We start from the raw sequence: 27,217 nt of genomic DNA, 5'->3' as shown, positions 1-27,217 counted from the left end.
ATAAATAGTGCTGCATTAAAGAAGTTGCTCCCCTTCCTCCTCCGCCATCCCCGAGCCCAGAAGCCCATCCCGAGGCCCGCGGCGGTGGTCGCAGCCCGGCCCGGCAGCGCGGCGGGGCGCCGGGGAGGTGCCGGATCCAGACAAGCGGGAGGGGCGTGACCTCCGGGACAGCCCCGGGGCTGGACCCCAGTAGGAAAGGCCTGCAGGAGGGGGCGTGACCTCCGGGGCAGCCCCGGGGCTGGACCCCAGCAGGACCCGCCTGCACCTAGGGAAGTACCGACACTGACAGCAACCAGGTGGTCGCATGAATCAACTGGTTCCGGGACCCACGCTCGTCCTAGGACTCCGGGGACCCCTCCTGCCAGCCTCCCCTGGGCAAGGAGGAAAGCGTTACACGCGGCTCGGGTCTGTCACAGTCAGCACGGAGCCCGCCCCAGAAGACCCCGCCCGGGGGACGTCCCCGCAGCGCGACCCCGGCCGAGCGCGGGCGGCCACGCCGGCTTCAGGCGCTGCACTGCGCAGGCGCGCGCACGGTGCGCAGGCGCCGCCCAGAAGTGACTTCTCCAAAAAGTGTCTTAGTTGGCGGTCACCTGAGCTCCGGGCGCCCGGCTCCCGTAAGCTGCGCGGCCGCCGCCTCCGCGGGTCGTGCGCGGGGCCTCGCCCTACTCTCGCGCCCGTCGCTGCCTCGCCCCCGGCCCTCCAAGGGCGCGTTCTCCCCTCTGTCCTTTGCGGGCGGGCCGGGCCGAGCCGGGCCGAGCCGCCGGTGCCGTCCGACCATGGCGTCCCTCTTCAAGAAGAAAACCGTGGACGGTGAGTGCCAGGCCGCGCCAGGGCCAGTCCGCGCCTCCCCGGTGTCCTCGGGGCTTCGGCCGCGACCCTGCCGCGGGCCCGGGGGCGGGGCTGGAGCGCTGGCCCCACAGGTGACCGCCCTCGCGCGTCGCTTCCCCTCTTCCGCCGCTGCCGACGCGCCCGCCCCGCCGCCTCACCTGCGCGCCCAGGCCTCCCGCCCGAGCCCCCGCGCCCCTTCTTTCCTGAGCGAGATCTTGGGCATTTCCAGGACGCAGGATGCTGCTGCCCCTGCGCGTCGTTGGGTGAACTCCCTGTTGGTTTCGTGGGCCGGGTCTGCTGCCCCTTCGGTTCGGAGCTGCCCTGCTTCCAGGCGTCCGAGCCCTAACCTGGGTGGAGGTGGGGAGGGTCTCGGTGAGCCTGGGTCTGCGTGCGTCCTGCCCTCGGAACACCCCGTCTATAGAGGGAGACAGATGCTTCTTGACTGGGTCCAGTAGAAAAGTAAAAGAAACCCAAGGGAAATGCCTGCGTGTAGTTTTCATGATGGATTTTCCTCCCTTATGATTATCTCCGCTGTCTGTAGTAAGAGACGTGGTGTGTTATCTGCCTAGAAGTTTACATTTTAGGATACTTGCATTATTTCAGCTGTTTAGCTCAAGGCTATCTTAAGATGAAATAAGTGAATGTACAGGAATATACAAATTGGTGTTTATAACTGTGCCTGTAATGTCTGTTTATAGAACGTCGGTTAATTAGTCTTGATATTTTCATTGACAACTACCAGGAATCGGATTCATTCAAGTTATTTAAAAATCGTGTTTCCCATGGCATGTTGAGTCTAGGTTGCTGCTGGTTCAACCAAAGAATCGCTTCTTTGTGAGGGTCTGACAGCCGCAGGAGGAGCAGTGGTGGCGAGCCGGTGGTTGGTACCACAGGGAGCTCTTCAGTCCAGACCTGGCCAACTCCTTCCTTCCTTCCTTCCTGTTGACTCTCTCAGAGCCAGCAGAATTATTTTGGGGAGGATAACAAAAACATCATCTTTACCGCTGTCCCCTTCACCTGAGCACATAATGTCGTATTACTGCTAATTTATCACACAGCCTAACACATTTTTGCTTACCCTGAGTGGGTGAAAAATTTTTCTTTTAATTTATTGATTTTATTAGCCATTTACAATACCTAGAATAACTACCGAGTTGGTTTAGGATGTGATGCAATTATGTGAAATGGGTTTTATGTGTGTTTTTTCCTGAGAATGCCGTTTAATCTTTAATGTGGCACTTTATTTTTTCAGTGTTTCAGTGCTAATATTGTGATTTTCAGTTATTGCATGGTACTCTGGGGGAAAAGAAAGGTTTATTTTTTGGTTTCAGTTTTAGATAGAAGTTACTGAACAGAAGAAAAGGGTTGCATCTTTCTTACTGTGTTATTACAAATTAAATTAAAAAATTTTTAGCGTTTAAGGCAAGCATCTAGCTTAAATTGCTTATCATCTGTCAGATATTTTCAGAGACATAATTGTCGGTTTTACACTCTCATGGCTGTACTTCCTGGCGCTTTTGGCAATCTAGTGACTGTTGGACTTGAGGTATAGAGCAAAATAAGAAAAAAAGACAATGAGGATGTGCAGGCAGGGCGTTTAACTGTATGCTCATTTGCAGTTGGGTTAATTCATCCAAGAAATTACCTTTTTTTTTTTTGCTATATAGACTTATTTGTGAAAAAAAAGTTTTAAGGACTTTTGCTAGGAACTGTGCTACTAATTTAAAGATCTGGGTATGAAATTTCTGAATGTAAATTTGGCTACCATGTACATTTATTATAACCACCCAACTGGGTACCTGATGTTTTCTGAAATTGTCATGTCAATTCAAATCACTTAATGACATCTGTTACAGATCTATACTTTCATTAGTTTGACATAGAGCTTTACTGATGTTTTTACTCTGTTTTATTAAAAAGAAGGTGTTTTGTTTAAAAGGTGACAGCATTCTTCTTAGCAGTAATGAGGCTATATATTATGCAGTGTAATGTATTTTTATGCATTTCTGACAGATCCTTGGACTGGTTGATTATTGATCATAAGATCTTTTACTGTATGCTGTCTTTTTATCTGTTTCAGCAGTAATGAAATTCTGATATATAAGGGAAGTATGTAACTGCTTACAGATCTGGAGAATAATTGAATCTTTTTGTCTCTTTGGATTGGCTGGAAGAGTTGCATACTATATCATTAAAGACTACGGCACATGTAAATTAAAAAGGGAGACAACATTACAGCACTGATTACTATTCAGAGTTATGTTTAATTCATTTTTGACACAAAGATGAACAAGTCTCTGCAGTGTATACTTTGTTACAGAAAATTAATGAGAACTGTACCTCAGTGCCATAGAAGAGAAAGATTCTTTTGAATTTGAAATTGCAGTTGAGTACTTGGTTTTCTTTTTACTGATTTAGAAGATGTATACATATATATAGGGTAATGTGTTCATCCGCAGTGTTTTTTCCCCTAAGTTCACTAATGGTGACCTATTTATTGAAGCTAGTTATGAACTTTTGTAAATCAGGATGCCATGAGGACTTGTCATAAATGCACAACTAAATATGCCTCTTAAAAAGTGAAATTCTTTAAGCACTGTATAATTTTTTTCTGTTATCCTTAGTATAGGTATATTTGAGGTCCTACTCTAAGCCAGCCCTGTGTTAGCATTTTGTATGCAGTATCTTGTTTCATTCTCCCAAACCTGTGAGGTTAGTACTCTTATTACAGGCACTTTACAGATGAGGAAATTGAGAGGCAGTAACTTGCCCAAGATCACACAGCCACTAAGTGGCAGAGCCAGGACCTCCTCCCTTTGGGTATTATCATTGTTCTTTTTTTCGTATTAGAGAGCCTATGCATTGGTTCAGTTTTGCTGTTCTCGCTAAGCACGTGAGATTCTCAACTTTCGGTGGGTACCGTGTAATGTTAACCTTTTGTCTGTGAACCAGACTCTTCTCTGACTTAGTGGTAGAACTTCACTTTCTCCTGGTGGCAGAACTGGAAACAATCCTCCTTTTCCTGACTCTCCCTTGACTCAGCACTTCTTAGGAAATATTGTCTAGTCTCTTTTTGCTCTTCTTCTAAACCTCTTGAAGGAGTGGTGCTGTCTCGTGTCTCCACTTTGCTTCTCGGATGCACCCATTCTGTAGCACTTGGCTTTACATCTCATGTGATGAGGTCTTGCTGAGATCATCAGTGACTTCTAGATTGTCAAATCCAATGGCCGTTTTTTAGTGATCATCTCTGGGACCTATGTGTTTGCATTTGATCCTGGTAATAATTTCTTCCTTGGAACTCTCTTTTAGCTTCCCTGATATAACACTCTTAATTTTCCTCAAGTTCCTCTGACCACTCTTGTTCTTTCTCCTTTCAGGTTATTCTCTTCTTTTTTCCTTACTCCCACTCTCCCTCCCTCCCTTTCTCCCTTTGTCTCTTCCTTTGTTTTTTGTCTTTTTTTTTAACCTACCCTTTAAATGTTAGTGTTCTTCTTGGTTCCATCTTGGCCCCCACTATTCTAACTGTACATTCTCTCCTTGCATGATCTTAGCCAAATTCTCATTATTTTAGTTATAACCTGAGTGCTGATGGATCCCACATTTGTATCTCCAGATATATTTGTTTGAGTTTCAGACCAGTGTACTCAATAGTTTGCCGAATGCCTCTACGTAAATGTCCCAAGGTACCTCACATTAAAGAGATCCCAAACAGAATTCATCAGCATTTCCTCTGAGTGAGTTCCTTTCCTGAGTTCTCCTCGTCCAGGGTTGGCAGTTCTTGCTTTTGCCCTCTACCTTCAATTCAGTACCAAGTCCTGCTCCTTTTGTCTCTTAAGTATTTGACACATGTGATCTTCCTCTGCTTGCCTTCAAGTCGTTGCTCTAGTTCAGATCCCATTTGTCTTGTGCTTTACTACATCGCTTTTCTGCTTTTCTTTCGTTCATCTACATGGTCGCCTGTGTGATTGATAGACCTGAAACCCAAGTCTTACTATGCTGCTCTTCAGTGTAAACCCCTTTATTGAATCTCTAGTACCAATAGGATCAGGTTGGGGCTCTTTAATAAGGCACATATGGCCCTCCTGGGTCTGGGCCTCGTCCTTCTTTCTGGCCGTGTCTCTGGACATTTTACTGTGCAGCAGCACTGTTCTCATATTCATTCGTATTTACCATACTCTTTCTCACTGTAATGTGTTTTTGCTCATGATGCCCTTATGCATAGAATTCTCTTTTTCTCTTCCTCTGGCTAACCTGAACGATCTCAGTTTTTTTACCTCTCTAGGATTCTTCTTTGATGCCACCTCAAACTATGTTAAATACCTCACTCCTTGTGTTTGTTTGTTTGTTTTTAGCATCTGCTTCCTAAATTGCATTCACTGGAACAACTTCCAAAGGTGGATTATGCTTATTCTAAGTTTTTCCTGTATTCCATGTTTGTAAGTTGCAGAGTCTTCATCATACATGGAAATATCTTTGCAGTACTTTATAATTTAGAGACTAAATTCCAAAATAATAGTATTTACTAACCCAAAGTAGTGTTTCCAGTATTTAGAGCTTACTGCAGTCTACATATTATCACCACCCACCTTGAATCTTAGTACAAGTTTAGAGATAACTTGAGGAATGCTGCTGACCGAAGAGGAACAAAGCTTCTTGAGTTTTGCTTCATTGGTGTAGTATCCATGTATGCTTAATTGTCCAGAGTTCAGAATCTGTGAGGTTTTGACTAAATTGGGTTAAATCTCCTGTTGAGAGGTAAGTTGTGATGCTACATTTCCATTATCTTAAGAGGGATTAAAATCCACCATCTATATAAACCAAATCCCCTCCAGAAACATTTTTGCTTTTTTCTGAATAAAGTACAACATTCTCCTGGTGCTGCCTACAGTACCCGGATCTTTCCTAGGATGCCGTGTGTTCTCTTAGTGCTTAGGATTCTGAATAGTTACAAACTCAAATGTTACTTTCTCTTTGGCCCCTTCATTCTTAGCACACCAAAGAAAAATCATTGAATGTGGGGTTCAGGAGCTCATTGCTCTCTTCTGAGTGTTTTTCTGAGCAAAGGTTCTCTATACTTTTAGGACAGATATCTCTGTAGGAAAATTTCTTCCCCCTGCATTTCTCCATCCCTAGCATGACACCAGAGATTGGTATTTCCTTTCATGCTGCCATTTCCTACTTTCCTGTCTGTGTGTCTGTGAGTCTGTCCTTCAGAGGAGCTTTCTGTCTCACTCCCTTGCTTATCTAAGCTGTGAAAGTCTTGACGGTTTTCTGAACTGAAGGTGTTACTGATGATGGCACCAAAGCCTGTATCTTTGAGGAACAAGTAAGAACCAAGAATCTGCTGACAGGTGGCCCATCCCCAAACTTTCCTTCAGCTCTTGAAAACACTGATACTTTAATAATAATGAATTCATTTCAATGAATTCCTGAGGGCTTGAGTGATTTTTTGAGGCTGTACTGGTAGGGATAAAAAAGCATTCCTTTTTACTTCCTTTTGTGCTACCATAGGGCTCCTGTTTGCTCTTTAGTATGCTGCCTGTTCCTTCCAGGCAAATCCTGGTGAGGGTTTCGGCTTCATCCTAGTTCTTGCCTTGGTCCTTGGCTGCCTGAGCCACATGTTGCGTAAAAATGTCAGCGTGATCCTTCACTCCCCTTTCTCTTTCACTTTCTGTTCTTTCTTGTTTGTTTTTGTTTTAATGTTTTCCTTACCATGTATCAAAACTGGTTAATCAAGCTGATCCTGTCCCTCCCTGATTTCTGATAGACCATTTCCAAAGCCTGAGAAACAGATGTGCTTTACTTAGCAAATTCTCATTCCTCCTCCTTGTCGTTTGCCTTCTGACCCTGAGTAAATTTGGTTCCCAGAGCCAGCATTTTCTAGGTATTCACCTTTAATGTTTCCTTCTTACCCCTTAACCTTTGAGTTTGTAGCAGTTTTTTCTCCTGATCTACCCAAGAAGATGGCGCCTCCTCACACAGCTGTGACCTCTTTCTGCTTTATTCTTCCTGGGTGAGCTCCACCCCCCTGCTTTAGCCGAACCCACAGGCGGGGCTCTTCTCTTCACAGTCATGATTAGGCTTTATCTAATACCGGTTCTTATCCCACTCGACCAGTGCCTTATTTATTTTTGGGGGGAAGATTAGCCCTGAGCTAACATCTGCTGCCAATCCTCCTCTTTTCGCTGAGGAAGACTGGCCCTGGGCTAAGATCGTGCCCGTCTTCCTGTACTTTTTGTGTGGGATGCCTGCCACAGCATGGCTTGCCACGCGGTGCCATGTCCACACCTGGGATCCAAACCGGTGAACCCCAGGCTGCCGAAGTGGAACATGTGCACTTAACTGCTGCACCACTGGGCCAGTCCCTGTCTGTATCTTCTTAAGTCCCAAATTTAAATCTGTGATCGGGGGCTGGCCCCGTGGCCAAGTCGCTAAGTTCGTGCGCTCCGCTGCAGGCGGCCCGTTGTTTCGTTGGTTCGAATCCTGGGCGCGGACATGGCACTGCTTGTCAAGCCACGCTGAAGCTGCATCCCACATGCCACAACTAGAGGGACCCACAACGAAGAATACAAAACTATGTACCTGGGGCCTTTGGGGAGAAAAAGGAAAAAAATGAAATCTTTAAAAAAAATAAAAAATGAATAAATAAATCTGTGATCGGATCACTGTTATGCACGCAGGTGTGATTTTGTTCAGTAAGAAGAGCCTAAGAGGCTTGAGACAGGCTTTTAATGCCCAGGGGGGAGCAGGCCTTCTCTTCTCTCAAATGTTGTGCTGAGTATGGGTGAGGAGAGGTGGGTGGGGCAGCCTCCAGACCCTTTTACCTCACTGGAGGGTAACAGAGAGAGCATGCTGTAGGCACATCAAAGTACCTTTGACATTTTCACAGTTCGAAAGTTTCTGTTACCACCTATTAGGAAGTGCTTCACAATGACCCCAGAAGGTAGATGAAATGCTGGAGTATAAAAGTTCAGGGCATGCCTTTTTTGCCTAGAGAATGAAGCAGAGGGTGGAAGGGAAACAGAAGATGGACAGGAGCCAAGCGCTCGACCTCTCGTAAATGTGAGCAATACCCTGTACATATTTCTGTCATTGTCTTAATTCAGAATAAGAAACAGGGGAAAGCAGAAAATTACAAGGGAAATATCTGATTATTTTAAGGCTCCGTTTTTCCATTGTAGAAAGATATTTATCAGTTCAGATTTTACTGTTAAATTATCAACCATCTTTTTTTATAACCAATAGATTTTATTATACTTTTAAAGAAGTGTGTTAATTATGCCCATAAGTATATCCTTTTACATTTCAGTGTATATGTTTGTACTCCTATAGATCACTGCTAAATGTACTATATTGGGATAGTTGTTGGCATAAAGTAAGCTGGAAATACCAAATAGATAAATAAAATACATGTATTCCTTGCTCTTAAAGAGTTTATAATCTTGGGAAGAAATCAGACCTACTAAGAAATAAATATAATGGAAAATAAACTTGGCCTTAAAACATTAAAAGTCTCTCAGAACCATTCTCATGTTATTTGTTCTGAATTACCTGGAAGACCAAATCATTAAATGTGGGTTTAGTATGGGAATTGTTTAAAAAAAATTGAAGAGTAATTTGTTTGTTTTATGGGATATGCCTATCATCTCATATGAAAAAATATTTTACTATCTTTTCCTACTTAGCATAATATGTTTTAAAGTGTTATGACTGTGTTTTAGTATGTAACAATAGATACTCTCAGTTTATAGCTTAGAACTGTTTAAATATTAATAGGTCTATTAACAATTATGAGGCTGTGGAATATGCAGTAGTTAATTTTCTTTATTTTTCCTTCTCTAATATACAGTGACATGGTACATATAATTACATGAAATTAAGAAAAGTGAAATAAAACTATTTTGATTAAATTTTGTTTTGTTAAAATTTCATGTCCTACTACTTGTTTTTCAACAAAGACCACTGTATCTGCTTTCTGCTCTGATTCTCCGGTACCACCTGGATGTCTCCAGCAATTCCGTCGTCCTAACGATAACTGTGTGGAGTTAGCGCAGACCTTGCAGGTGAAGGGCCCAGTGCCACAGGACTGTCCTCACTTCAGATGCCAGTCACCAGTCCCAGGTTGTCACCAGGACTTCTAACAGACAAGCTGTACATTCTGGGGTCCCCACAACTTCCTCCTCAGGTTTGATAATTTGTCGAACAACTCTTAGAACTCAGGAAAATGCCTTACTATTACCAGTTTATTTTGAGGATACAGCTCAGGAAGAGCCAAATGAAAGCAAGGTATTGGGGTGCGTGGCACAGAGCTCCCTGGCCCGCTCTGGGAACACCGCCTTCCCAGCCTCTGGGTGGCCACCCGCCTGGCAGCTCTCCTGATCTCTTTGTCAAGAGTTGTTATCACCCAGTCTCCAGCCTCCCTACCCTCCTCTGAGGTCCAGGGATGAAGCTGAAAGTTCCCACCTTCTAGTCATTTGGTCTCGCTCCCTCTAAGTGTTTGGTCCTTCTGGGAACCAGCCCCATCCTGAAGCCATCTAGAGGTTCCCCTCCCTGAATCAAAAGACACTTCTGCCACTCAGGAAATTCCAAGGCTTTTAGGAGCTCTGTGCCGGGGACTCAGGACAAAGACCCAATACGTATTTTTCATTGTACCACCTTAGTAAGGAAAGATGTACATTGATAGAATTCCAGATCTTGTGAGTCAAGGCCTTCAGCAGTTGCTGTGCACCTGTGTCAGTTATCTGGCCACAGTTTGTCTTACCCATGTGGTGGCTTCTCCTTCAGCTCAGTGCTCTTGCAGCTTTAGAGGACCTTCATCGCTGTCTGAAAACGACTTCATTTTATGCTAGTTGAGTTAGGGTGTTTTTAGTACATAAAGGGTTTATACTCCAAAAGTTCATTTGTAATTTCTTAGTTTTAAATTTAGAACATATTTTCTATTGAAATAGTAGGTAAGTGGTGAATGTTTTCACACCAATCCATTGGCTTTGGCAAGACACGAAACTTAGTCCAAAAGAAAAAAATTGGAAGTGTTTGAGGATAGATGATGAAGAGGGTGATGATTGCTTTGAAAGGTAGGGTAATGAAAGCTCTGCTGTTTGTTTAGTGTCCGTCTGTAGATGTCAGGAAAGATACCATGTGTTGTGGACTGAATTGAGTTCCCCCCAAATTCATGTGTTAAAGCCCTGCCCCCTAATGTGGCTGTAATTGGAGATAGGGTCTTTAAAGAGGTGGTTGAGGTTAAATGAGGTCATGAGAGCGTGGCCCTAATCCGGTAGGACTGGTGTCCTTGTAAGAAGAAGAGACACCAGGGATGTGCACACAGAGAGCAAAGGCCATGTGAGGACACAGCAAGAAGGTGGCGGTCTGCAAGGCAATGAGAGAGACCCGGGAGAAGTCAACCCTGCCAACACCTAAGTCTTGGAGTTCTAGGCTCCACAACTGTGAGAACAGGCATTTCTGTGGTTTAAGCCCCAGTCTGTGGTATTTGTTATGGCAGCCCTGGCAGACTAATAGGATCCCAATCAGTGCCCCAGGAAACATTAGTATCTAGAAAATGTTAATGGAGATTTCTTAAAAGGGATCCTTGGGAAATAATCCATGATATATTCTCCCCTTAAGGGTTGACAGTGCATATTCATATATTAAATGTTCTTAGAAGCCTTGAAGCAAAGAAATGTTTAATTTTTTCAACTTCTACATTTCCCAGATATATTTGTCTATGGAACATCTCCTTCCCCTTTTTTCTTGTTTGCCTGAAAAGCTTTAGAGCATAATGTAATAGTTAAAATCAGAGGCCTTGGAATCAGTCCACCTAGATATGAATCCTAGCACTATTTTCCTCTTGGGCAGATTACTTTGCCAAATATCAGTTCCTTCCTCTGAAAAAAATGAGATAATATTATTTACCTTTTGGAGTTGTTGTATAACACTTAGTATAGCGCCTGTTTCTCAGTATAATTAGTTATTTTTATTCTGAGTAAATTTACATTATACACAGAAATGTATAAAGTTGTGGTGCTCTATCACTAAACGGGTAATGGATACTGGCTTTGTTGTTTTAATTGAGGTGAAATTTCACATAACATTAACCATTTTAAAGTGAACAGTTCTGTGGCGTTACTACATTCACAATGGTGTATAACCAACATGTCTAGATGCAAACATTTTCATCACCTCAAAGTAAAACCCTGTACCCATTAAGCAGTGACTCACCGTTCCCTCCCCCACTCCTCCACCCCTGCCAACTGCCAGTCAGCTTTCTGTCTTAACGGATTTACCTATTCTGGATATTTCATATGAATGTAATCATAAAATGTGACCGTGTGTCTGGCTTCTTTCACTTAGCATAATATTTTTGAGGTTTATCTATGTTGTAGTATGTCTCAGTATTTCATTTCTTTCCATTATATGTATATATCACAATTTGTTTATGTTTGTTCATAGACATTTGGGTGGTTTCTACCTTTTGGCTATTGTAAATAGTGCTGCTATGAACTTTTGTGTAGATGTATTTGTTTGAGTATGTTTTAGTCCTTTTGGGTGTAGACCTAGGAGTGGAATTGCTGGGTCACATGGTAATTTTATGTTTAACTTTTTGAGGAACCACCACACTGTTATCCACAGCGACTGAAACGATTTACATTACTGCCAGCAATATACAGGGTACCAATCTCCACATTCTCATTGACACTTGTTTTCCTTTTTTGTTTTTGATTGTAGCCATTCTGGTGGATGTGAAGTGATATCTCCTTTCCCTAATGACTATGTTGAGTATCTTTTCCATGTGTTTATCAGCCATTTATATGCAGTCATGTGTGGATTAACAATAGGGCTACGTTTTGAGAAACGCGATGTTAGGCAATTTCATTAAAGTGCAAACATCATAGAGTGTATTTGCACAGATCTGCATGGTATAGCCTGCTACACACCTAGACTATATGGTGCTAATCTTGTGGGACCACCATTGTATGTGCAGTCTGTCATTGACCAAAATGTCGTTATGTAGCACATGACTGTATTTTCTTGGGAGAAATGTCTGTTCAAGTCCTTCACCCATTTTTTAATTGGGTTACATGTTTCTGTTTTTGAGTTTTAAGAGTTCTTTATATGTTTTGGATACTAGACTCTTATCATATATATAATTTGCATATATTTTCTCCCATTCTGTAGGTTGTCTTCTTTTCACTTGATAATGTCCTTTGATGCACAGTTGTTAATTTTCACGGTCCAATTTATCTATTCTTCTCTTTAGTTGCTCTTGCTTTTAGTGTCATATCTAAGAATTTATTGCTAAATCCCAGGTCATGCAGATTTACTTATGTGGTCTTCTAAAAATTTTATGATTTTAGCTCTTATATTTGGGTCATTAATCTGTTTTGAGTTAATTTTTATAATGCAGTGTGAGGTAGGGGTCCAGTTTCCTTCTTTTTATGTGGATGTCCCCTTGTCCCAGTGCCATTTGGTGAAGAGATTATTCTTTCTGTTGCTGCTGTTTTTTTAAATCATCCCTTAGTAAAAAAAAATAATAATCTAGCGAAATGCTTAAGATTCAGGAGACAGAATGCTTGGATCTAAATCTGGCATTACTGCTTACTACCTTGTGACCTTGGGCAAGTTACTGAAACTTCCCGGCACTCTATTTTCTTATATGTAAAATAATTGAAAAATCCACTCCATAACATTATTATGAAAATTATATTGTATAATGTATGTAAAGCACTCATTTGTGTCAGATATAAAGCACTTGACAATGAGAGATCAGTTTTGGCAAGAATTACCATTCATGTCTGTGATTTTTTTATTTTGAGGAAGATTAGCCCTGAGCTAACATCTGTGCCCATCTTCCTGTACTTTATATGTGGGACGCCTGCCACAGCATGGCTTGACAAGTGGTGTGTAGGTCCACACCCAGGATCTGAACCAGCAAACCCTGCAGTGCCGAAGCGGAACGTGCAAGCTTAACCGCTGCACTACCAGGCCGGCCTCCATGTCTGTGATGTTTTGAAGAAATCATTATTTAGTGACAACTAACCCAACTTACAGTCCATCAGACCTAGACTAATACTTTAACTCTTCAAAAGGTAGGACTGATGGATCCAAATGAATTGAGATAAATTAGATATTAGGATAGAGTGGACATTTAACAGGATATCAGGGCATTGTGGAGGGTATTTACTCCTTCACAACAACCCTATTTTATGAAGAAGAAACCTGAGGTTAGAGTGTTAAGTAACTCTTCCAAGATACCATCAGATAATGATCCAGTGGCCGAGGTGGGATTCAAACCCACATCTGCTTCACTGGGAGGTCTGCTGCTTCATTCTGCTATGATGGCTTAGTAGAGGGAAAAAAAGATTGAATGAACACATGATCTGTCTTCCTTCCCGGAATTTCACATAATACTGGAGTAAGGAGAGATGAAGAGGGGGGTGTGTGTGTGTGTGTGTGTGTGTGTGTGTGTGTGAGAGACATATATATGTGCCACATAAAACATTGTATACTATCAATTCTCTAAGGGAATATTTTATTGTGATTTATATACTTTTGGCTAAACCTCAGACTATGGCATATTTGCTCTCATCTTCTGTAATTCTTTATATAATCAATATTTATAATCCAAGTTTTAATGTTTGATTAATTTTTTAGTATATTGAATTGAAAGAAAAAATGTTAACTTCTGGTAAATGTAGGGGGTTTTCTTCTGTTGAGGTTTCTGAGTCCAATATTTTAAATGATATTGAAGAAAATTTTACAATCCATACATTTAGGTTTCTTTTGTGGTTCTCTTAGATGTAATAAAGGAGCAGAATCGAGAGTTACGAGGGACACAGAGAGCTATAATCAGAGATCGAGCAGCTTTAGAGAAACAGGAAAAACAGCTGGTAAGTAGAACATTACATTTCAGTTTAACTTTTCGTACAGATTTGGAAATTAATGTTGGAATAATTAACTAACTGGGAAAAAGACACATGGCAGGTGGTAAGTGATTTACTTTACTAGGACATGGCATTTAACGCTTTCTGCATTTCCTGCTTACCTTTGTTTATTGTGTCATTCTGCCGACTTTATCAGGATTCTGTGTATTCTGCTGGTTATAAAATCAGATTATCCTTCAGTTTCTGGAAGTGATGAATGCCTAGAAAGAAATATTGTTCAAAGCAGAGCCACCTTCTTCTCAGTTAACAACAAAGGTGAAATAGTCCTGGAAAACAAGGCTGAGTTCCAGAACATAATGATGTTAACTCGTAGTTGGCTTACTTGATATTTTAACAGTTGTGTCTGTGATATGAATGTGCTTTTTTTAATAGACTATCTTGCTCATCTTTAAATATTTTTATGCTCTGTTTTTAAATGTATGTTGCCTACAGTCTTTTGAAGAAAAGCGTGATTGAGGTATAATTGATATGCAATAAACTGTACATATTTAAAGTATACAGTTTGATAGATTTTGACGTACGTATAAGCTCACAAACCTAGGTGGGATAGCCTGCCACATTACTACTTTACAGTCGAGAAACCGTTTCTGCAGTCGTGGTAATGAGCACACCCATCATCTGGAAAGGTTTCCTTATTCCCTTCATAATCCCCCCTCCCCAGTTAGGCAAACACTGGTCTGTCACTGTAGATTAGTTTACATTTTCTAGAATTTTATATAAATGGAATCTCGTAATATGAACTCTTTTTATAGGGGTACTTTCATTCATCACAATTAGAGATTAGTCAGTGTTGTTACGTGTATCAGTATTAATTCCTTTTTATTAATGAATATTACTCCATCGTATGGATGTTCCACAGTTTGTTTATTTACCAGCCATTGGACATTTGGGCTATTTCTAGGTTTTGGCTATTTTGAATAAAGTTGCTATAAACATTCAATTGAAGTCCTTGTGTAAACATCTGTTTTCATTTCTCTTGGTTATATTCCCAGAAGTGGGATTTCTAGGTCAAAGGGTGAATGTGTTTTTAACTGTATATGAAACTGCTAAACAATTTTGCCAAGTGGCTGTTAGTTTTCTTTTCTCACCAGCTATATATGAAAGTAAAGTTGTTCCACATCCTGACCAATATTCGGAGTTGACAGTCTTTTTAAACCTTTTAGCCGTTCTAGTGGGTGTGTAGTAGATTGTCATTTTAAAATTGTGTTTTCCTAATTGCTAAATCATTCAGCATCTTTTCATGTGCCTCTTTGCCACTTAGATATCTGCTTTGCCAGTGTCTATTGAAATATTTTACTCATTTTTCATCGTTATTTTCTTTTTATTTATTTCTAAGAGTTCTTTATATATTTTAGATACAAGTACTTTACTAAATGTATGTTTTGCAAATATTCTCTCCAGTTCTTGGTTTTGTCTTTTATTTTCCTGGTAGTGTCTTTGGAATAGAGTTTTACTTTGATCAAGTGTAATTTATGATTTTCTTCTATGATTAGTACTCTTAGTGTCATATCTAAGAAATCCTTACCTAACCCAAAGTCACTAATATCTTCTCTTATTTTTTCTTCTAGAAATATTATAGTTTTAGTTCTCACATTTAGGACTGTGAATGATATTGAATTATTTCACTGTATTGCCAATTGGAGATAGAGGTTCACTTTCTACATATGGAAATTCAGTTGTTCCAACATCATTTGTTGGTGACATTTTCCCCCAGCTCTTCCTTTGGACTATATGACTGTTCTTAAGCCATTACCACACTGTTTTTATTACCATAACTTTATCGTAAGTCTTAAAGTTATATGGTGCTAACCCTTCAACCTTGTACTTCCTTTTTTCAAAGTTGTTTTGGCTATTTTAGGTACTCTGCATTTCTTTATGAACTTTATAATAAACTTGTCAATTTTTACAAAAAGGATCAGATTTTGATTGTGATGACATTGACTATCTAAACCAATTTGGGAAGAATTGACATCTTAATATTAAGTCTGACAATCCATGAACACACTGTATGTCTCCATTTATTTAGATCTTTAATTTTTTCTCAGCAGTGTTTATTCTTGTAATCGTATACAGGTCCTGCACTTTTTTTTTGGTCACATTTATCCCTGACTATTTTATGTTTTGATGCTAGATGATATTTTAAAAACAAATTTGACTTCTGATATTTTTCTTGCTGGTATATAGAAATATATTGCATTTTTGTATATTGATCTTGAATCCTGTAATCTTCTTAAACTCACTTATTCTAGTAGCCTTTTTGTAGATTCTGTTAGATTTCTACATCGACATTCATGTCATCTGTGAATAAATAAAACTTTTCATCTTTCTTTCCAATCTTGATGCCTTTTTTTTCTTTTTCTTACCTTATTTCACTGGCTAGAACATCTAATGTTAAATAGAAGTGGTGATAGCAGACATCTTCATCTTTTTACTGATCTTTGGGGAAAAGATTCAGTCTTTTACTGTTAAGTATGATATTAACTGTAGCTTTTTGTAGATGCCCTTTCTCAGGTTGAGGAAGTTCCTTTTTATCTAGTTTTCTAAGAGTTTTTATCAGGAATAAATTTTGTCAAATATTTATTTTTGCATCTATTAAGATGATCATGTAGCTTTTCTTCTTTAGTCTGTTAATGTAGTAAATTACATTGATTTTCCAAAGTTGAATCAAGCTTTTGCTCCTGGGATACACTCTGTTGGTAATGATGTATTTTTTTTTTTATATTTTTGTTTTAATATGCTGAAATTTTGTTAAGAATATTTGCATCTCTGTTCGTGAAAGATATTGATTTGTAGTTATCTTTTTGTGTGGGGTCTTTATTTGGTTTTAATGTCAAGTAATGCTGACCTTAAAGCATGATTTGGCAAGTGTCCCTTACTCTTTCCTTTACTGGATGGGTTTATGTATTTCTTTTCATAGGATTCATCTGTAAAGCCATTGGGAGTGAAGTTTTCTTTGTGGATAGGTTTTTAAACTACAAGTTCACTAAAAAAAATGCATGTAAATGGATCAGGTTATCTGCCTTGTTGAGTGAGCTTTGGTGGTTAGCATCTGCCAAGTAATTTTTCCATTTCTACTAAGTTTTAAAATATAATGACCTGTTATTGTTCATAATATTCCCTTATTCTTCTTTAAAAACCTTTAGGATATGAAATGATGCCACACTTGGCATTCTCAGTATTTTTAGTTTGTGTGTTCTATCTGTCTGTCTGTCTGGGTTTTTTCCCTCATCTGTCTGGCTGATGGTTTATCAGTTTGATCAATCTCTTGTAAAAAACCAGCTTTTGATTTCATTAACTTTTTGTATTGTTTTTTCTTTCCTACTTTATAGATTTCTTGTTTGTATTATTTTCTTCCTTTTGTTTACTTTGGGTTTTATTTGCTTTTCTTTTTTCTACTTTATTTGAAGCTTATGAGATGCTCATTTTTTAAATACAAGCTTTAATGCTATAAATTTCCCTCTAAGAACTGTTTTAACTGCAGCCCACACATTTTGATATGTTACCTTTTCATTTTATTAAGTTCCAAATATTATCTGATTTCTCCTGGGAATTTTTTTTCTTTAACCCATGACTTATTTAGAACTATGTTGTTTAATTTCTGTTTAGTCGTGATTTTCCTTCCTTTACTGATTTCTAGTTTAATTTCGTTGTGATTAGAGAACATGCTTTGTATAATTTCAGTCGTCTTAAATTTATTGAGCCTTGTTTTCTGATACAGAATATGGTATATTTTGGTGTGTTTTTTGGTTATTTTTTGGTATGCACTTGTAAAGAATGAGTATTCTGCTGTTAGTGATGGAGTTTTTTTATAAGTGTTGGTTAGGTCAAGTTGGTGATTATGTTTTTTGTCAATCTGTGTCATAGATTTCGTGTCTACTTGTTCTAACAATTATAGCAGTATACTTGAGAGAGGAGTTGATAGCACTCATGCTAATTGTGAATTTATCTGTTTTTCCTTTGAGTTCTCTCTGTTGTGATTCGTATGTTTTGATGCACTGTTACCAGGTGCATACACATTCAGGATTGTTTCAGCATCTTCGTGTATTGATGCCTTTATTATTATGAAATGCCCCTGTTTATTTCTGATAATATTTCTGTTCTCAAGTTTTTTAATCTGATGTTAATGTAGCCACTCCAGCTTTCCAGATTTTAATAAGTATTTATGCAGAATATATTTTCTGTCCTTTTGCTTAGCTTCGTTTCTGGAGATAGAATAGTTTCTTGAGTTTATGTTCTTCTCCAGTCTGACTGCCTGCCTTTCATTGAGGTATAAAGTGGACCTTTTCACCTAATATGATTGCCCAGATTATTAGCTTTAAATCCACCTCTGTGCTCCATTTTTATGTCCCACCAACTCTTTGTTTTTCCCTTCTTTCTACCTACTTTTGGGTCGAGTTTTTTTATTTTCTTCCGGGCTTTATGTGAGTGCTGTTTTGTAGATTTGCTTTGTATTTGTGGATAAAGTTCCTGGTTCTCTCTTTCCTGTGTACACGTGGGAGAAATTGCCCTCTCCAGTTACCGTTTTTCTCTCTGACTTTATGTCACACTCTTCCTCTATCGTGATCGGGAGAAAGGATTTACTAGGTATGTTCGATCCGTTCCTCTGAAATAAGTTATTGAGGACTACCTCTCAATGATTTTATTTCCCTGTTTTTATTTCCTTTCTTAGGAATTAGAAATTAAGAAAATGGCCAAGATTGGTAATAAAGAAGCTTGCAGAGTTTTAGCCAAACAGCTTGTACATCTACGGAAACAGAAAACAAGAACTTTTGCTGTAAGTTCAAAAGTCACTTCTATGTCCACACAAACAAAAGTGATGAATTCCCAGATGAAGATGGCCGGAGCAATGTCTACTACAGCAAAAGTAAGTGGGAGCCTTGATTTCCCTGGATTTATAATTTTATCTAAGATGTTCAAATGTCAGTGTTCAAGGTGGATTTAAAAGCACCTCCTAAATATAGGTGATACAGAATCTGTGTAATATTTAGTAAAATGAGTTATACTACTAGATAATTCAGATAACTACTTCTAGATTCTTTATTGATTTCTTTTAATATAAAATTTATTGTTTTAGGACATTTTGATTGTTCCAGGGTCACATGTAGCATCTGAATTATTTAATTTGAGCTAAAACAGTGTTTGCTTTTTTCCTTAAACTTTCAGAAGATTTTTGAGCTTCGTATTTCATTAAGCTCTAAGTTTTGATTACTTTTGAGTAATTATTTCCTTTTGATTCATTTTCATATATATATCAGAAGGACACATGAATACTGTGAGAAGAATTCATCAGTTAATTTTATTAGGAACTATGTTTCGCTTAGTCTTTATATAAGAATTAAATGTTTTTACTATAGAGTTTAAAAAACTCTAAGTCTTTTGATCTTTTAATATCAAATGAGCTCCTTGATGTATATGAAGTACCATGAGCTGTAAGCAGTTTGAGACGAAGGCTCTCCTCTCGTAGTTCGTATAATTTCCTTGGGCGGGGGGTAGCTTAAGATATGTCTGAAAGGGAAGCTCCCCACACACGTGAGGCTGTGCGAGCCTTGGTGAACTGCACGGATCTTCGAGTAGAATGATCTGAGAGACTTGGCAGAAGACCTACGTGTTAAAAATATCACTAAGTGTTAAACATAGGGAAAGAGGAGTGTGAACGTGAAGAGCAAAAGGAAACAAAGCCACAGAGCAGAGAAAGTACAAGGTTTATTTTAGGAAGATGGTGTATACGGTCAGTTCTGGTTGTTTGCAGTAGTTAATGTTCTGTCAAGTTGAGAATGCTGTCAGTGAATATCGAACCATTGCTCCCAGGGGAGATGCAGGGTCGGGCTTAGGTTCCTCTGAGCCTCTGCTCACAACATTTGTTGACTGATCTGTCCCTAACTTTGTTTTATGTGCATTTCTGTTGAAAGACTCCGTATTTAATATATGCCGGTGATGTGTTAACATTGAACTCATGGTCAGCAGACTGTGACTTCTGCCTGAGCAGAGCTCATCTAACAGGTGTGTTTTCTTCATGAGCGCATCACAGCCTTCTTGCACTCAGGACACTAGACAACACTTTAGTGCCATGCTCCGGGGCCGTTTTCACTAGCAAAATCACCAATAAAGGCACAAAAACGTGGCACTAAATAGACCGTGGGAAGGACGCTTGTTTACAGTATGGGAGCCGAGGCAAGAAGGCAGAGTGTGGCCTCGCTTGATCTCAGCTGGACATGTGTACGTGGGGTGACATGAACTCTTGGCTGCTCTGCGCCTGAGCCCGAATGAGCAGGAGCACTGCAGGAGCACTGCGGGAGCACTGCAGGAGCTGATGGAGGGTGCAGATAAGCCAGGGAGTGGGCAGATTCACGGAGAGGGAGTCCAAAACAGTGAGAGCAGTTCTACTTGTTTCTTAGACCATAGGTCACGGGAAAATAGAATTTGTCCATCTTAGGTACAGTAAGAAGAGTGACATGTTATGTTCTTTAAAAAAACAGAGACAGTTTCAATATAAGTTTTATTCTGTCAGTTAGCTTAGCCTTAATGGATCTGAGTGGAAAATACATAGTTAAGGGAAAAACCTTTTGTTTTCCTTTTTTGTTTTATATATGGACAGAAATAAACCTTTATCTAATTTGGGGAAAAGATCTTGTGTTTTGATCACACACCTGGGTTGGATAACCTTTCAGTTCTGCTGAGAGAGGAGACTACTCATTTTGCAGTTTTCTGCAAGTTGTCGGCTAGGAAAAGGCCTAATGTGGTCCTCCATATAGAGATAGCTGAATTGGAATTTTCACTTAAATTTCTTAGAACTGTGTTAATTCAGCAAATATTTGTTTAGATCCTAAAGGTAGGAACTATAAGTGATGGGGATGAAGTGGAAAGCAAAACCAGGCAAGGGCTTAACCTGTAGTAGATTATAGTCTATTTAAAAAGCAGCCCGTTTGAGAGGGAGTGGTCTGCACTGATTAGGAAAGTAAGTTCTGGAGCCAGACCACTTGGGTTCACATCTCACTCCACTTAGTAGCTGTGTGACCTTTGACAAGTTATTTCATGTTTCTGTGCCTTCATTCTCCATTTGTAATATAGGGAAAATGGTAGTATCTACCACATGAAGATTGGTCAGATTTAAATGTCATTTAACTTTATTATATATAAAGTGCTTAGAACAGTGTCTGACATGCAGTGAGGTTATGGAGGCACTAACTGTTCTTTTATTATCATTGTCATCATCATTGTTGTTAGCCTTATTTACAGTAATAATATAAGTTGCAAGTAAAGTGATATAATTTACACCAATAAATACGAAATTTCATCTATAGTGAGTAGGACAATAATAATAGGGGTACCTGATCTAATCTGGAGTGTCAGGGACTCCGCTTCCCTAAGAAAGTGTTATATAAACTGAAATCTGAAGTGCTGATAGTGAAAGCAAATGGAGAAGAGCATTACAGGTGAGGGCCAGCATATGCAAAGGTCCTGGTACCGGAGAAAGCATGGCACATTGAAGGAAATGAAAGGGCAGTGTGGCTAGAGTGCAGTGGTGCAAAATGAGACCAGCTTGTTAAGCAGAGTTCAGTTGATGTTTGGTCTCATGGGCCAATTATGGAATTTGGCTTTTAATGCTAAGGGCAATGGAAATCCACTGGAGAGAGAGGTATGTGTGAGCTCGTGGGGATTGGGGGGAGTGTAGTGTCATACTGAAAAGACTGGTTACAGCATTGCATACGGGTTATCTGAGAAAAGACTGTGTTTGCTTCATAGCTTTGAAACCCATATGTTTTATATTGTATAGTGTCTTTTACTACTGAACTTTTATAATACATATATTTATTTTATATATATAAAATGTTTTGGCCATACTAGATAGCATTAATCTCTTATAATGAAATAAGTTGTGAATATAAAATGTAAGACAATTCTTTTCACGTTTTTGTAAGTGTGTATGCTAGGGTATCCTTTTTAGTTTAGACATTAAATGTTTAATGAAAAATTTTGTAAAAATTAAATTAAAATTCCTTTTAATTTAGACAGTTTTGCCACATAATAGGCAGATGTAGTTTTTCCATTTGAATAGCAGTGGGTTTTATGTTGGCACTGTTTTTTATTGCATAATTTTTTGCCTACTGTTCAGATGAGGTTTTTCACACAGGTCTTTATTATATAGATGTTAAGCAGATGGTTTCCAAACGAGTATGTCTTTTCCTCCCAGAATACTTAGCACTCTTAGTTTGCTTATGGCAGGATGTATGTCTTTAAAAGCCCGTCTCTATTTGATATGCTCCCTTTGGACTGATGCCATAGTAAAACTCGCGTAGTCTCTAGCTAACATGAATCTTTCATATGTTTCAAGACAATGCAGGCAGTTAACAAGAAGGTGGACCCGCAAAAGACGTTACAGACAATGCAGAATTTCCAGAAGGAGAACATGAAAATGGAGATGACTGAGGAAATGAGTAAGTTTAGTAGCTTGTAATGATATTTACAACTTTCTCATCTTTGAATTAGCCAAGTTTATTTACCAGCAACCTCATATCCTCATCCGTGAAAGCACAAATGTTGAAAAAAGAAATGGTATGTCAGCCTTCTAGACAGAGAGTCTATATTGTAACTCCAGTGTGTTTTTAAACTGGCAATGTATTTAAAATTCTATTTATGTTTAATTGGAGGAAAAATGTAAAATATATTATGCTGTATTTCTCTGCCCTGTTGGCCCCAGCAGTTGTACTTTATTGAGTAGTGGACCCACACCAGCTTGTGAGTACAATGAGTCTTGCTGGGATGGATTAGGCAGTTTCAGAGTTGTGTTGATTCTTTTGTTCTGTGGAAGATCTCTTTGTATTGGAGGTAGAGACATAGTGGAGCTCTTTCATTCTTGTTTGTTTTTCCCTCCCAAAGTTATTTAATATTTAGTTTTCTTCTTTTTGAGTGTAAACTGATTGCATGCTGTGGTGGAATATGGAGAATAGAAAGGAACAAAGCATATTAAAAAAATCTATCATCACACCACTCAGGTATAATTACTGTTAATGTTGTATGTTTCTTTCCTCTATTTTCCCTTATCTTAAAATAGTTAGATCGTATTACATGTACAATTTTGAGCCTCATGCTGCTTTTAAAAAGCATAATAGTATAACATAAGCATGTACTCATGACCTAAAATGTTCTCTGAAGTTTGTTTTTTTTTTGGTGAGGAAAATTGTCCCTGAGCTGACATCTCTTGCCAATCTTCCTCTTTCTGCTTGAGGAAGATCGTCCCTGAACTAACATCTGTTTTCTTTCCCCAGAAGTTGTGTAGGTGCCAAATGGCAGAATGAGACTCTAATCGAAGGCTCAACATTCACTTTATTTCTTCAGAGATGCTATTCCATTTTTTTGTTCTTAAGCTCTTGTCTTTTCTATATTTATTTTATACTATCAAGCTCACACAAAAAATCACATTGTCAAATCATGCTCATACAAACCAGAGACCAAGTTTTATTAATAATGTCAAAGCTACAAGCAGTTAAGATGTACATGCAAAACAGAGAGAGGGCTGGGACATCCCAAATGACTCCCCCAAACTTTTCTTCCCTTATCAGAAACAGCTCTTTGATCCAGATTAATAGACAATGTGTCCAATGAGATTTGCTCATCCTCTCATGTGGAAGGGGGCCTTTAGGTTATGAAACACCTTAAATTTCTACCTCAGATGTAGATTTCTACATCTACCTAAGGTAACATTTTCTAGGGAGTCATGGCTCATAAACGCATAGATTGTAGGTTCGTTTGCTATGGCAGTCCTAAACCAAGGACATCCTGCTGAGAGCATCCCATAGACTAGGACTCTTTCGCTGGCAAATATTGATCTGTTTATCAGGAGCACGATTAGTAGCGTGCTTATGAGGAGATCAGAGTGAGTTACCTGTCTTTCTTGCTTTGGGGGCGTCCCCCAGCAATCAGGAGAATGATCACAGGCCACCTGCCTAATGCTTTCCCTCCCAGCCATTTTCCATCCACACACCTTAAATAATGACCACACAGAACTTAGTCTTCCTTGTATGTGGCCCTGTTGCCTTTCACCATGTCTTTGCTCATTCTCTTCCTTCTGCCTCTGTTTGGTCAAATCCTGTGCGTCCTTCAAGGGCTACCTCACATGTTGGATGTAATCTCTTCCCTGTGAAGCTTTATAATCATTTATCTTTTCATTTACCACAATCTGTTAATTTTTTTCTTCTCTACTTAATTGTAAACTACCTAAGGTCTTCATCGTCTCCATGTATCCATCAGTTCTCTTGCTACTGTGGGCCAAGCACTTAGTTTCAAAGACAAATAAGACACAATTCCAGGCCTTCAGAAATTCCTCCCACAGCTCCAAAAATGCTGCCTTGTATCCAGAAGGCTTTCTCTACACATTTTGGGAAGAAGGAGGGGGGGGGGGGGGGGGGGAGGGCTGTAGCAGTAATAATCATTGCAGGGTTAAATTGGACATCATTCTTGGGACAAGTTTAGTAAAATATTGAACCCTAGACTTTGTTAGAATGTTTTCCCTGCATCTTGAGTGTAAAGTAAGGAAGCTGCAATACAGTGCACAAAGGATAAGTTGTCTCCCAGCCGCGTCCAGGGTGTTGATTCTGTACGTTCTTCCAGGCTCTGCTTTACAGCCACCAGCTCCATGGATGCAGTTTGTGGAAGCCTATTTAAAAACTTGAAGCCTGGAGCTGTGAATATCATAGAGTTCTTGTTTATTAAAGAGAGAATTTTCTAAAAATCTAGAGCTGACTTGTTTTATTATAGGATAATTTGTGTTGAAATGAAAATTATTCCAGATTTAGTGCCTCAAAAATGTGTTTGACATTGAACTTCACTGACATTTGAGTGACTTGTAGTTTGTTGGTTCACCTGAGTTTACCCTTGTGTCATGTGCAAAATGTGTACACGTAGTCGGGCTGCCTGCTAAAAATGCAGATGTGACCTGAAGTCTGTTTGAGAGTAACTGCTGTGTTTCTCCCTGTGCCCCAAGTCAATGACACACTTGATGACATCTTCGATGGTTCTGATGAGGAGGAAGAAAGCCAAGATATTGTGAATCAAGTTCTCGATGAAATTGGAATTGAAATCTCTGGAAAGGTATAAACGTCTTCTTTGCTCAGTTGAAAATAGTTTCTACCACTTTTGTCACTTTAAGTTGTCCTTTATTGTGAGGTGCGTGTTTTTATATTTTTTGAAAGGTAAAGGAAACCTCTTTGCAGCTCATCTTTTATGTCCTAGGCCAAATGTTTAATAGTGCACATTTTTCTCTTCCCCTCTCTGTACTGTAGATGGCCAAAGCTCCATCAGCTGCCCGAAGCCTACCGTCCGCCTCGACGTCGAAGGCCACAATCTCCGATGAAGAGATTGAACGGCAGCTCAAAGCTTTAGGAGTAGATTAGTCAAAAGAGCCACAGTATTTTGCTTACGTATAATTTAGTATAAACCAGGCACAGTGCAAATTCCTTTGACAAAACACATTTATTTTGTAAAAATGAAGACCATGAATAGACAGTCGTTTCCTAACCCATGGCTATTTTGAATCTTTTGCCAAAGAATGACAATGATCCAAAAATGAGAACAGTTTGGATGTTAATTAGAATTATTTAGGAGTGATGATGTGTAAAGGTTGACTTCTTTTCTGCATGGCATAGAGAAATTATATTCATTACTTCGTGTAGTTTATGTTCTAAATCTTTTTACAGTGAATACAAAATCTTGTTAAAGCCGCTAGGCACCAACTTAAAGAGACTTGTAAAAATATTAAAAGTGTATCATTAATTCTGTATCTGTTGCTTGTCCTTTGTAAGCGATATGTGTTATGACCATAGGTGGTTCAGCTGCCAAATTAATTTTAAATGATCTTGAGGAAGAGTGCTACTTAAACATCTGTCTTAACATGAAAACTGTCACCAGCTTTTCTTCTTTTTTTTTCCTTTGGGGGAACATTCTAGCTGGTAAGTTTATTTCCTTCCAAAATGTACTTGGCACCTGCCTTAAACAGCACAAGCATATTGTCCACATCTTTGAATTATTTTAACTGACAGAAAAGAATTAAATTTTAAACTAAAATTGAGTGCTCTGACAAAAATTATCCAGGCTCTCTTTTGTAAAGCTTATAAGAGTAAGTTGGATATAATTAGTAAAAACACTGAATTGATAACATTTGATAGTAATAAAACAATATATTTTGGTCTTTCTTCTAAGAACTAAGGGAATTTCTCTATATGTGCTATAATTTTAATCTCCATTTAATTTTGAGCTGTGTTAATGTGCACATTGAACACTCTAAATTGAAGCCATCATTCTCAACTGAGTAACACTACCATAACAATACTTGAGACCTAAGTTTTAAAATAAAAGTTAGCATTTTTTTTGGTAAATGAAAATCAACTGTGTCAGAAATTACTGCTTAAATGTGTATTAATGTGTTAGTATTTTTTAAGGTAAAGTTGCTATGGTATTTAATGTATGTATAGAAAGTGAGAAGAAACGAAGTGGCAGATTAGTTAGAGATAGGATTTAGAGTTAGGTTAGTTTTGAAAAATGATGCTGTAATATATGGGTTCTAGGACATCCCAGCATAAACACTCCAGAGGAGATCAGATAGGTGTAACCGGGTTAATTTAGGATGGTGGGCATTTTGGACTAATATTGACAATGCAAATCCATTTCAGTGTAAATCCACATGTACATGTGACAAATGGATTGGTGGGAAGGAGAAGTTAAACTATATAGTTTGTAATCCATAAACCATTTTATAATGTTCAAAGATGAGGTTCCATTACTGATACTCCTAAACACAGTTACCCTGGACATTGATGGGTCAAAACATTTTACTGGATTATGGAATGTTAACCCAGAACTTGTTTTGATTCTTGGATGTACATAATAATGCCAGCTAACTTTGTTTACTTTCTTGTTTACATGTGGGGGCTTTTGGTTTTAAAAATTATTTTGTTAAAAAAATTCAATAAAGAGTTATTGCTGTTATGCTTTTCTTTTCCTTTTCTCTTTGACTCTATTTTTGACTTCTGCTAAAGTTAAAATTTTTATGCATATCTAGAAATTTTTCAAAAGAATTATTTTTATTATTTTCTTGGAAGGGAAATTAGGTAACTCTGCTACTTACATTTTAACAAAAATTGTCCTTTAAAAATTAGTAATTTCTTGGGCCGGCCCGTGGCCTGGTGGTTAAGTTCAGCACGCTCCACTTCAGCAGCCCAGGCTCGGTTCCTGGCACGCACCTGCACCACGTGTCAGTGGCCATGCTGCGGCTGTGACCCACACAAAATAGAGGATGACTGGCACAGGTGTTCGCTCAGGACGAATCTTCCTCAGCAAAGATAAATAAATAAACTAGTAATTGGTACAGGACTGATGTTTGTGAATGGAGTAAGCCTATGACTTGGTGGTTTCACGTGAAACTGATCCGATAATTCTTCTCCTAGAACTTCCATGGG

The 27,217-nt window shown here is 39.1% G+C and overlaps 1 protein-coding gene across 1 annotated transcript; it reads left to right on the top strand.

Moving 5' to 3' along the window:
* Positions 1 to 388: 388 nt before the first annotated feature.
* Positions 389 to 26,747, top strand: CHMP2B (charged multivesicular body protein 2B). The gene is made up of 6 exons (XM_046648177.1): positions 389 to 810; positions 13,621 to 13,712; positions 18,436 to 18,630; positions 22,099 to 22,201; positions 24,748 to 24,854; positions 25,046 to 26,747. Exons 1-6 carry the CDS (start codon positions 777 to 779, stop codon positions 25,154 to 25,156), a joined length of 642 nt encoding a protein of 213 aa, XP_046504133.1. The 5' UTR covers positions 389 to 776; the 3' UTR covers positions 25,157 to 26,747.
* The last annotated feature ends 470 nt before the right edge of the window (positions 26,748 to 27,217 follow it).

The sequence above is a fragment of the Equus quagga genome, chromosome 21 (genome assembly GCF_021613505.1).
Source record: "Equus quagga isolate Etosha38 chromosome 21, UCLA_HA_Equagga_1.0, whole genome shotgun sequence".
Taxonomy (NCBI): domain Eukaryota; kingdom Metazoa; phylum Chordata; class Mammalia; order Perissodactyla; family Equidae; genus Equus; species Equus quagga.
This window is presented reverse-complemented; position numbering and strand designations above follow the sequence as displayed.

Bases quoted from the DNA above. Each gene is read 5' to 3' on its own strand.
- CHMP2B (XM_046648177.1), top strand. From the start codon at position 777: ATGGCGTCCCTCTTCAAGAAGAAAACCGTGGACG. The intron at 811-13,620 runs GTGAGTGCCAGG...TGGTTCTCTTAG, and splicing joins CAAGAAGAAAACCGTGGACG to ATGTAATAAAGGAGCAGAAT. The intron at 18,631-22,098 runs GTAAGTGGGAGC...ATATGTTTCAAG, and splicing joins CAATGTCTACTACAGCAAAA to ACAATGCAGGCAGTTAACAA.